The following is an 11114-nucleotide window of genomic DNA, read 5'->3' on the forward strand; positions in this document are numbered from 1 at the left end:
GATCCAAACCCTCAGCAATTTTCCTGCCTCAGCCTGCTGAGTGCTGGAGTGACAGGCAAGCCCCACCACACTGGGCTTTTGGTGTTCACCCTAAACACCACCTCCTGGGAGAGGCCTGCCCTTAAAGCAGTCCCCAGCGCTGCATTTTTATGTCACCCTTGTTTTTCCATAGTGTATCACCTTCGGATGATTTCCTTGTTGTGTGTTTGCCTCGCTGTGCTTCTTCTGAGGTGCACGCTCCAGGGCATGGCCGCGCGTCCTTTCCGCCTGTCTCCAGGGCTGTGTGTCGCGATGGGGCACGCAGTCAGCATGGCTGCTTTTCACAATTACCAATGCACTAGGCAAACATGGGTGTAGCACGCTTTTCCCGACTGGCAAACCTGGGCATCTTTCCAGTATGGAAGTCTTTTTGAATAGCAAATGCTAAGAAGACCCAGAAATTTAAATATTTGCAGCCTGTTTATGTTAGACAAGCTGTACTTTAATTCAGTTGTTGCTGATGAGCAACATCAATTCCTAAGTTGTTGAAGACTATATTCTCGTTAATGCCAACATTAGTATCAAAGAGTATGATTTCTTTTTAAAAATTGGACTTAAAAACTGATGCTTTCTTTTGCCCTACAGCTTCTGGAGAGAACCAACGTTGGGTTTGAAGAGTCCGAATCTGGTGCTACCAGGAGTCCACTGCACTTAGCGGTAAGCACATGACCGTGGGCCGCTTTGCTGTTTCTGAGAGAACTGAACTGCCCCTAGAGCCAGGCTGCCCACCACAGCGAGTGTAACAGCGAGCACTCAGTGCTGAGGAGCGCAGAGCTTGCCCCGAGGACAGCCCGGCCGCAACGGCGCCCGTGCCCTCCAAGTCGGCTTCCTGGCTGCCTACCCTGCCTTCACGTTCCCCACCTGTAAAATGGGGTACAGAAAGTCTGCCATAGTGTGCCTCATGGGCTTATCATGACTTTTAGCATCTTTAAAATTCACAGAGAACATTTCACTGTAAGAGGTTTGATTATAGACGATACACAAAGGTCAAACCTATAGTAATTAACTGTGACCTTTTTAAATACACAAGTGTTAGCATTTTTAAGCATGGACTTGCTGGAGTAAGGTGGGGGTGAGGCTTCGAAGCTTTTCTTGGGCCTCCGAGTCCTGGAGGAGGTCGCAGGTTCCCGCACTCATGCTGGTGGCAGGTGCGGGACACAGGACGAGGAGCAGCCTGACCACTAGAGCAGCTTCCTGTCCACATCCTGTGACCCAGGGGAGTGTGGCAGCTCCGTGGTGACCCGACTCCCCTTGGGGACCAGGTGGGGCACACTCCCTCATTGGCCCCAGGGGTGTCCTGCTCATGGTGGTGAACAGCTGTCTGCCCAGAGCCACACCCAGCCAGACACCCACCTGGCCTGGGTGCTGCTGAACCTCAGGTGCAGAGGTGGTGCCGAAATGCTCCCTTGCTTGACGAAACCCGGGGCAGGGCTCTGGGCAGGACAACAGGGGGCTGGACTATAGTTCCTGTCCTTCTAGTTCATGCCATGCACATGCAAGGCTTCCGCTGTCCTAATGCAGGGCTAAGAGGCGGAGTTTGGGAGGGGAAAAGAGTCATAAGGGCAGGCACTCATGGGCACCCCACAGGTGAAAGGAGACAGGCCTCGCACAGGGGCCAGATGCCCATACCCTGCTGCCACCTGGGCCCTCCCTCCCCTTCCTGTAAACCTGGCTCCCCACATGTGCCCCAGCACACAAGCTGACCCCTCCAGACAGCTCCTAATCCAGACAGTGCACTCAGGCGCACACACATGCGCGCACAGTGTCAATGTGGTGATGTCATCCACCTATGCTCCAGCAGGCAGACCCAGAGGTAGCAGGTGTGGCGGTGGGTGTTTGTACAGGGAAAGCTCCCACCGTTGCTCCTCTGAAGCCCTGCCCAGCCTTCTCTGCACCTGGGACACTCTCCAGAGGCAGCTGTCCTCTAGCGAAGGTTGTCTTGGACAGAGTTCCCCACCTGTCCGAAACAGGGAAGACTGGCAAAAAGTCTCTTTGCTTCCAAAATTGCTGTCATCGCTCATTCACTTTCTCCCCGAAAGGGCCTGCTGCGTGCTTACGATGTGCCAGGCACTTGCAGGGCTGTGTGTGGCTCCTGTCTTGTATGGATGGAGCTGTGACAGCCAGGGAAAGATTGGGCTATGGTGGCTTGCAGCCTGCAGGGGCCAGTGGACAATAGGGGAGGCCCAGCGGCCATTCCTGTCTCTAACACCTCACCTGGCTTCATGATTTCTATATAAGCTAAGGCAGTGACTAGCGTAAAAATTGAACATGGGCAGAAATGTTACACGGAGTCAATTTTCAAATGAGAGAAGAGATTCAAGCTGTGGACGCAGTGCTCGAGACTGATTTACGCCTCGACGCAGAGCCTTCCATTACCTGGATATGGTTCCCCCACCTGCGAACAGAGGAGTGAACAAGCAAAGGGTGCCTCCTCCCCACTCTGGCCTGTTTAACTGTGCATTGTACGATCGTGGCCAAGCACCCAGCCACTCCTGTCAGTTTCCTCACCCGTGGGAGGAGGAGGACGGCAGGCCCCGCGGTGGGGACGGCCTGTGTTCGTGCACGTGAAGCACCACGCACAGCATCGGGCTACACAGACGCAGCCAGCCAGCTCCATGCCGTCATTGCTAATGCGGACAGAGCCCTTTACTTCTGCATCCACTCATGCCCTCTTACACTCCGGAGACACCCTGGGAAAGGAGAGCCGGCTAATGTCCTTGCACTTTTTCATGGGCATAGCGTGACAGATGGCGGTGACCACCATGAGGTGGAACCTGCGAGAGGGAGAGTGGGGGCAGAAGGTGCTTTGATCTCAAGGAGCTTCACCTTTAGGGCTCCCATCCAAGTCTGGCAGAAGAGGGTCATGGACATAGGCACAGTGATCTGGGATCAGGGAGGCTTGGCATGCCCATAGGGCAGCAGAGGGGTCTCTGGGCTGGGCAGGGTGGCAGCAGGGTTGTGATACACTGCAGAGGGGCTTCGGTGGGAAGAGCAGCACTGGACCTACAGGGCCTTTCAGTCCTTTGAAAACACTTTGTATTTTACTCTAAGCAAAGCAGAAATCCAATGGGCGGTTTTGAGGGGACAAATGACATGACAGGACTTGTGCCTCAGAAAGGCCACCTTACCATCTGTGCTAGATTAGCAGGCGCAAAGTCAGTAGCCAGGCAGTGAGCGGAAAGCCAGCAAAGGACGGTAAGTTTGGCCTAAAATTGTCTGGTTTTTCCCCTTGAAATGCTAACTCACTTAAAAGAGTGGCTGCAAGAAGTAGTAGACTTCCTGCACGTCCTCTGTCTCGGGGCCCTGACGGCAAGCGATATGTGAAAACTAGGGCCCAGGCAGAAGGGTCTTGGCAGGGAAACGCAGCCTGGCACCCCAAAGCCGAGTGCTATGAGAGGCCCAGCCTGCCCAGAGCTACTTAGCTCCTGGCGCAGTGATTCTGGTCTCCAGAATTACCAGCCCAGTAAATGTCACCAGCCTTTTCCCCACACGACGGACAGAGGTTAAGAAACAAGGTCATGCAAACAAAAGCCTCCAGCTGTCGAGGTTTCCACATGGACTGTGAGAACTCGTGGATTCCGTCCAGATCTTTACCCTGCCCTTGTTGTCCTGGTCCTGTCTAAAAAGCTTCAGAGAAGTTACTTGTGCTGAGATGTTTAAGTGACAGAATGAGATGCTTTAGAGAGGTGTTTACTAACACAGTGCATAAGTGTGACAGGGACCCCAGGGGAGCCTCTGTCCCCAGGGAGAGCCAGGAGCTGCAAGCCAGAGTGAGGGGAGAAGCGAGTAGCATCCTGCAGGTGCCAGGGCTTCTGTGTCCTCGCTGTCAGCATATCCAAGGGCCAGGGACAGGCGAACGTGAGAATTCCAAAGCTACCCTAGTTAGCCGGGTTCCACTCATCTTCAGATTAAGCCTCTTTGACTGAAACACGACGAATGGATTTCTCGTTTGTTGTGAGGAGGGGGCGAGGCCCAGGGATCCGCTGCACGGGAGACGCGTCAGCACCTAACAAGCGTGCTGTGAAAGGACTGCTGCCCCAGCCAGCACTGGCTCCTTCCTTCGGGCTCTTTCCTGCACGTTTCTTCTTCCCCCGGGTGTCTTCCCTTTATTAAATCTAAATATGTCGGCCGTCGTGCTTTGTACAGATGCACGCATCATCAGCCGCCAGCTCCATTTTCCTAGCGAAGTGACATTAACGAAATTAAGCTGTCCGCTGTCCTTGTCATAGCAGTGCCTGGCGTTTGCGAGTAGCATCTGGAGCCGCTCTGTCCGCTGGAGCTCGCTGCCCGCCACGTGGCTTCGTGATTTCTATATAAGCCAAGGCAGTGACTAGCGTAAAAATTGAAAATGGGCAGAAATGTCACGCAAAGTCAGCTTTCAAATGAGAAGAGATTCAAGCTGTGAGTGCAGTATAGAAGACTGATTTACACCTCGATGTAGAGGCTTCTGTTATCACAGCCCTGTCGTGAGACCAAGTTTCCAGACGGACTTGAAATCAGCTCTGGCTGACACTCGGGGAGGGTACATGGCGACTCCTGTCTTCCTTGTAGATGTTTGGCATTTCCCATGATGCAAAGTTAAGGAACCGTGTACCCAATAGCTACTTTGTGCCTTTTCGCACTTGCTCTTGAAAGCCCATAACTCGGGCTGCTCCCCTCAGAAACCCAGCTTCCCACACAGGCCAGACAGAGCTATGTCCTCGGTGCAGATGAGAACAAGTGTTCCCTGTGCCAACTCAGGAGAGAATTAAGCAAGGCAACACAGGCGCGAGGTAACAGAAATCCTTTCATCAGGAAAAGATAGCTACTGCTTCAGAATTTAGGATAGAATGAAGGCTTCCTGCCCCACATGGGAGGGCTGGCACAGCAGGTAGAAAGGGGTGACTGAAAATACGGTGAGACCAGATATGGTGGCACGTATCTCTAATCCCAGCACTCAGGAAACGGGGAGAAAGATTGCTGCAAGCTTGAGGCCAACTTGGGCTACAAAGTCAGCTCAAGGCCAGCTTGAACTGCACAGCAAAACCCTTAAAAAGTGTTGAAAATAAAAATAAAAAAAAAAAACTTATCACCCTAAAATCCACACTACTCAAATGCATCCCACCCGAGTACTCCGATCCCCTGTAAACACCGACTCCGTCACTCTCGACGCTGAAGCAGTTCTGGGCATTCTTTCTCACTAGTGCCTGCCGCTGCGCTGTCCCAGCTGCCTTGATGTCCTGAACAAAACATCTCTCTTTCATGGTCATTTTGACTTGGGTGGGAGTCAGAAGCCACACTGTGCCAGGTCCTATAAATACGGTGTGGGTTCTTTCGAGCCTGCCTTTCTGCTGGATGGCACTCACAACACCACACACTGGGTTGGTTTTTTTTTTTTTTTTTTATCACACTTCCTGAGGACACACATGAAGGAACATTCCAGAGCTGCTTCTGAACATGGCAACAGGATGGGATCAGTGTACTGGAAGTCGGGGGGAGGGTTTTAAGAAGGATTCAGGGCAATGTGTTCTTTACTGTAAGAATTTTTTAAAATGACTACATTCACCATGTATTTCGATCATCCCCTGTAGGTCAGAAAGGTAGATGTAAGGTTTGATCTGCTGTTGCACAAAGGGCCACGTGCACAGTGAAGGCCCAGCAGTCCCCCAGCGAGTCCCTGTCGTGCAGCTTTTTGCCTCAGACCTCTGTTCACAGCACTTCACCTTGTGCTCGGCTGTCTAAGGGGCTGAGGTTCCGACTCAGTGTTTCCCATTCTGTTCTATTACATGCAAACACAAAATTATTTAGTTTTAAAATTATTTAAATGGAATTACAGAGAAAAGTGTGTACCTAAATTATAAATTTTAGGTGATAGCAATGGGCTCAGAAGTGCAAGTGCAAGGCCAGCATGGGCCACACAGCAAGACCCTGCCTCAGAAAACAAAAAACACTGTCTAAGAAACATATTTCTGGCCGGGGAGATAGCTCAGTAGAATAAGTACTTGCCTGGAGAGCACAAAGTCCTGAGTTCAATCCCCAGTATCACAAAAAAGAAAAGAAACATATTTCTGTCACTACTGGGGCAAATGGTGGTTGCTATTGTATTCATTCATTTATTCATCCGTCACATAACTGTTAGATGTCTGCAGCTTTCCGGGCATGATTTTAGGCATCCCTTCAATCACAGACAAAAGAACCAATCAACATCTGCTGACAACAGCACCGGGCGCTGCACGCCAAAGCACAGGAGAGAGCAGGCCCAGTGGGGAGAGCAGCGTGAGAGTTAGAGAGAACCTTTCCCAGCCCTTGTCCCAGTCCTGGAAGGGTATATCTACAATCCCAAGGGAAAGGCAGTGGAACGCTAGCGAGCGAATCCCAGTCTACCACTTCCAGTGTGGCCCATAGTAAGAATAAAGACACAATTATATGCCCCAGGTTGGGGGAGCCAGGGGGGCCCTGAGTCCAGCTAGGATGATGGCTAGCTGGAACGAAGGCTTCAGCCTGGCCAAACCCAGATCCTATTAATACGTGAAGAGGGGAGGGGCTCGGGATGAGCGACGGTGGGAATGGTGAGAAGCAGTGAGGGCCGTGAGCTGGGCTGGGGAGGAGGCCTCTGCAACGCACAGAGACGAGGAGGCTACGCCGCGTCCTCTGCGCCACACACTTCTGGGAGGTACTGAATGTTTTAGAGCTGGAGCTTCAGCTCTAAAATGTCATTTTATGCCCTGGGCAGTCATAACCTCTGTCTCAAGGCAGATCCCAGCTGACAGTGGGAGCGCGGCTCTCCATCCCGGCCTGGCTCACACGTGTCTCTGGGGGGCCATGGGGCCACAAGCGCTGCCCTGTGGCCTTGCTTCGAAGACCACACACCACTGCCTGCCTGGACCAGTTTGTGTTGATTAAAACCCACTGAGGAGACAAGGAAACGCCCCAGCCATCTCCTCACACATCGACACTTGGAAACAGGGCCAGGTTCAGCCAAGACACAAACAGCGCTCTTCTTCTGGGGACAGCTGTCCAGCTGGTCATCCACAGAGAATGGGGGCCATTGCACCCTAGGAGGAAGGGGTGTTTTAGAAGTCCCAGGAAAGCCACCCTGGCTGTGGCAGAGCTTTCCAAGCGGAAGAGGGAAAGCTGCAGGGGTGGGTGTGGCTGCACCTGAGTTGGGGAGGGCCCTCGCGTCTGGGGCACGCTAGTCAGAAGTTCTGCCGGGTGTCGTCACGGGGGAAGACTTGTCCACTTATCCACTCTTTAATCTAGGAGTGCTGTGATCCAATCTGGGTTTTGATAGATTCCACTGGGCTGTGTGTTGGCCCGGTGGTAATCGCCAGGGAACAAAGATGGAAGGGGATGCTTTTGCGGGGACAAGCGGCTGACTGTAGACAGACTGTAGAGTAGAGACTGTGAGGAGAGCCTTGGAAGTGGCATGGGACACTCCACTGCTGGCCACAGGACGCTTCCGGGGGAATTAGGAGCAGGATGTGGGGAGCTGCCCTCCAGGGCAGGCACAGCAACGTGGGGTGAGTTTCTAGCACCCTGTTGCGCTCTCGTCCCTGAGCGCTTGTTCAGGGCTATCGCCTTGGGCCCAGGAGGCGGGAAGACAAAGAGGACACCAAGGTCTGAGGCCTGAGCAGCCGGGAGAAAGTTGTTTTCCCTGAGAAGGCTGTGAACAGAGCAGGTTTGGGGAAGCTAAGTCAGAAGTCAGGATGTGAGGCCTGCTGGACGCAGAAGTGGAAGGCCCAAGAGGCTGCTGGAGATGCACATCTAGATGCCAGGGGAGAGAGTGGGAGGCGTTAGCACGAGGCTCATTGTAGTACACGCCATATGTGATGTAGATGTTGAATATGTAAAATAGCCCTAATCATTAACCCAAAAAGTCATGAGAATTTTTAAAACCGGAATAAGAATCCAAGTTCCAATGAATCCTTTAAAAGGGGGTTTTGGTGGTAACAAAAAAGGAAACCCCAAAAAAAAATTGAAACGTGTTTTAAAAGATAAGATGAAAAAAGTGTGTATGTTTATTCCCTAGTTCAAAGCAAGGCACCACTAATATGCTTTTCTATATCCTTCTAAAATTTTCTACAGAGTAAAATATATAAAGAAGAGATGTGTCCATGTGTATTTGCTTTCTGTATAAATGAGGAAACACTATGCATGCTGCCTGTAACTGAGCTTCTCGCCCAACATTTTCGATAGATGCTGTCAAGTCACCCTCTGCAAATGTCACACCAGTCGGCACTCCACCAACAGAGTGTCAGATTGCTTTGTTCGCAGTTGTAACTGATACTAGATGTGACCCAGCTTTCTAATTATTGCCAGTCTGCGAGTTGAAAAATAGTACTTGAAAAATTTGCATAGTTTTTCTGTGTGTCTATTAGCTTTTCTATACCCTTGATACCTTTTCCTAGTTTCACAATGGTTTCTAAGAGCTTTTTTATATTAAGGAAATTAATCCTTTGTGCAAAACCTTTTTTCAAATAAACTAAAACTTGAATCACAGCCACAGTGAAAAATTAAATATGCAGGGGACTTTGCCAGAGGCCTGGGGACAGGCTTTTCCTGACTCTTTACTCTCCTTCCAACCCATTTTTCGTCCCCTTTTATTTTCAACATGCTCTTCTGTGTAAGTGCACATGTGTGTGCGCCCCTGTGTGTGCAGGGTGTGCATGGTGGGTGTGTTGGGGCAAGTTTATAGCTTTTACCTTGGAGATTAAATAGAAACTGTCTCTCAGGCTTTCAGTCTTATGTTTTAGTAGTATACAGCCTCTTCATCTGGACCTAGCGTAGGCCCCCATGACAGATCTGCACATGTGTGATGTATGTTACAACCTGAACGTGTGGTTTCACTGTAATCAGTGGAAGAAACAAAGGAGGGGAGGAAGCGTGTCATCTACACGCGCAATGCTGCACAAGGCCAGGGCAGCGGTCGCCTCTCCTCCTGGCCATGCTGAGCAGCAGCTCTTACTGCTCCATTGGATCAGCAAGAACCTGGTCGCTCAGCGCAAGGAAGACGCTCGCCTGAGGTCACGTGGTTAGAATCAGCCGCGCCGTGCTACAAAGGACGGTGCCCTTGCCTTGGTGGCCCCGAGTCAGTGATGTTTCCAGTAATCGCATTCTCTAGTTTGGCTAACAGAAAAGCCTCCTGGAAAAGCCTCCCGTGCCGTTGCTGGGTATGCCATTTGGAGAGAGCCACACATTAATTCATGCCGCTGTTTGTCCACATTAGATGATTCGATTGCTGAATAGGAATATAGATACATGAATGAACTAAGCGTGTTTGAGCAAACTGCCTGACAAAACAGAACGAACCTGGGTGCAATCATGAGGTTTGGGAGTGGTGGTTTCTGATTTACCTCTCCGACTTGCCTTTTGTCAGCAGTGACCATAGGGCTTTTTGGTTTTTGCATTGGGGGTGGGGTTGAGAGGGTCTTGCTGTACAGTTCAGGTGGACCTCAAACTCACAGCAATCCTCCTGCCTCAGCCCCCTGAGTGCTGGGATCACAGGCATGCACCACCACAGTGTCTTTCCAGTGTGCCCTTCGCAGCAAGGGGTCTCTTCTGTGGCTGAGAGGCCCACCTCCTGGGCAGTGCCGTGTGGGCACATGTGTGCACTGCCTTTAGCTGCTTTCTTCTCTGCAGGCCTACAACGGGCACCATCAAGCCTTGGAAGTCCTCCTGCAGACGCTGGTGGATCTGGACATCAGGGACGAGAAAGGCCGCACACCACTGGACCTGGCCGCCTTCAAGGGACACACAGAGTGTGTGGAAGCGCTTGTCAACCAGGGCGCCTCCATCTTTGTGAAGGACAACGTGACCAAGCGAACCCCTCTGCATGCCTCAGGTAGGTTGCATTGGGGTGCGTCTCCTGACCCACTTCCAAAATGCCTCTGACCTCCCTCTTCTCTCCCTTTCCCTCCCTCTGGTGGAGGCTGGTGCTCTCTGGGCAAATACCTTCTGCCTTCTTCTCCACTCAAGAGAGTTCAGAGCCTCGGGCTAAAGACCACAATGAGAAACTTTCTGAACAAAGAGTGGGCATGTTCTGCTGACCAGATCTCTTAATGGGTCAAAGTGTAGCATAAATGGTGTTGCTGGCCTGTTTCATGTGAGCGAGCCCAACAGCACATTGTCCTCCTGGCCCAAGTCACATTCTTGGCTTTGGCTCTGCTTCCTTGTGCATCACATGCAAAAATAGAGAATTTTTTTTTTAAACCCAAAACTGAATTTAGGACCTTGTGCTTGCCAGGTAGGTGCTGTACTGCTGAGTTAGATCTGTGGCCCAAAAATAGAGATCTTTAAAAAAAAAAAAAATCTGGATCTGTAAAAAGCTAAGTAATTTGTCTTTTCTGGGAATTTCCTCCAGTGCATGGGGAAAATTACCTAAAGACACTTGTGGATGTACAAACAGATATAAAATCAACCTCGGAGGTTTCGGGCTCTGTTAAGGCATCAGACCTTTGGGCCCAGGAACTCCAAGGCTGTCACCCTTGAAGAGGGAGTAGGTAGTGTTTAGCTGTTTGTTAGACAGACAACACTCTAGCAGTGATTCTGCTTTCTAGCCCTCTGCCTGTGGATTGAAACCTGGTCCCTGAGACACAGTGAAGTGCCCTGAAAGCACTTTTCAGAAGACTTTACGATGCTTGTGACTTGGGAACTCTTTCTAGCAGAGATAGATCTTGTAGCAGTAGTTCCCTCCGCATCCCTTTCCCCAAGAGCCACAGAAGAGATACAATACAAAGATTTTTTTTAAAAGAAGCTGGGTTTTGCCTGATTACTTGGACATGACTGTTGTTGAGAAGAACTTCAACCATGAAGTCGGTGATGGCTGGCATGACTGAATCACAAATTCTCGTTTCCCATCCCATCCCATCCTTTCACTCTGTAGACATTCTTGGCATTATTATAAAGTCCAGATTGTGTTCTCCCTGAGGAAGTCACTCTGCTTTGTGACCATGTGATTCCTGGCCATTGCCCAGGGCCTCTGGAGGCCACTCTTGCAAGCAGGTGAATAATCAGGAACAGTCCTTGTCACCCATCTGCCACCGTGCTGTAGGTGTGGTCCCAGGGCGCCTCCTGGTGGCCGAGGGGATTCACTCCGT

At 51.0% G+C, this 11114-nt stretch overlaps 1 protein-coding gene across 1 annotated transcript in view; it reads left to right on the forward strand.

The window, feature by feature from the left end:
* Positions 1-11114, forward strand: part of Ankrd44 (ankyrin repeat domain 44) — a 269913-nt gene that overhangs the window by 229598 nt on the left and 29201 nt on the right. Inside the window, exons 17-19 of the mRNA XM_023712328.1 lie at positions 625-696; positions 9658-9859; positions 11069-11112. Coding sequence (XP_023568096.1) covers positions 625-696; positions 9658-9859; positions 11069-11112 — 318 coding nt within the window. The remainder of the gene's footprint in view (positions 1-624; positions 697-9657; positions 9860-11068; positions 11113-11114) is intronic.

This window comes from Octodon degus, unplaced genomic scaffold, assembly GCF_000260255.1.
Source record: "Octodon degus isolate 3935 unplaced genomic scaffold, OctDeg1.0 scaffold00025, whole genome shotgun sequence".
Taxonomy (NCBI): Eukaryota; Metazoa; Chordata; class Mammalia; order Rodentia; family Octodontidae; genus Octodon; species Octodon degus.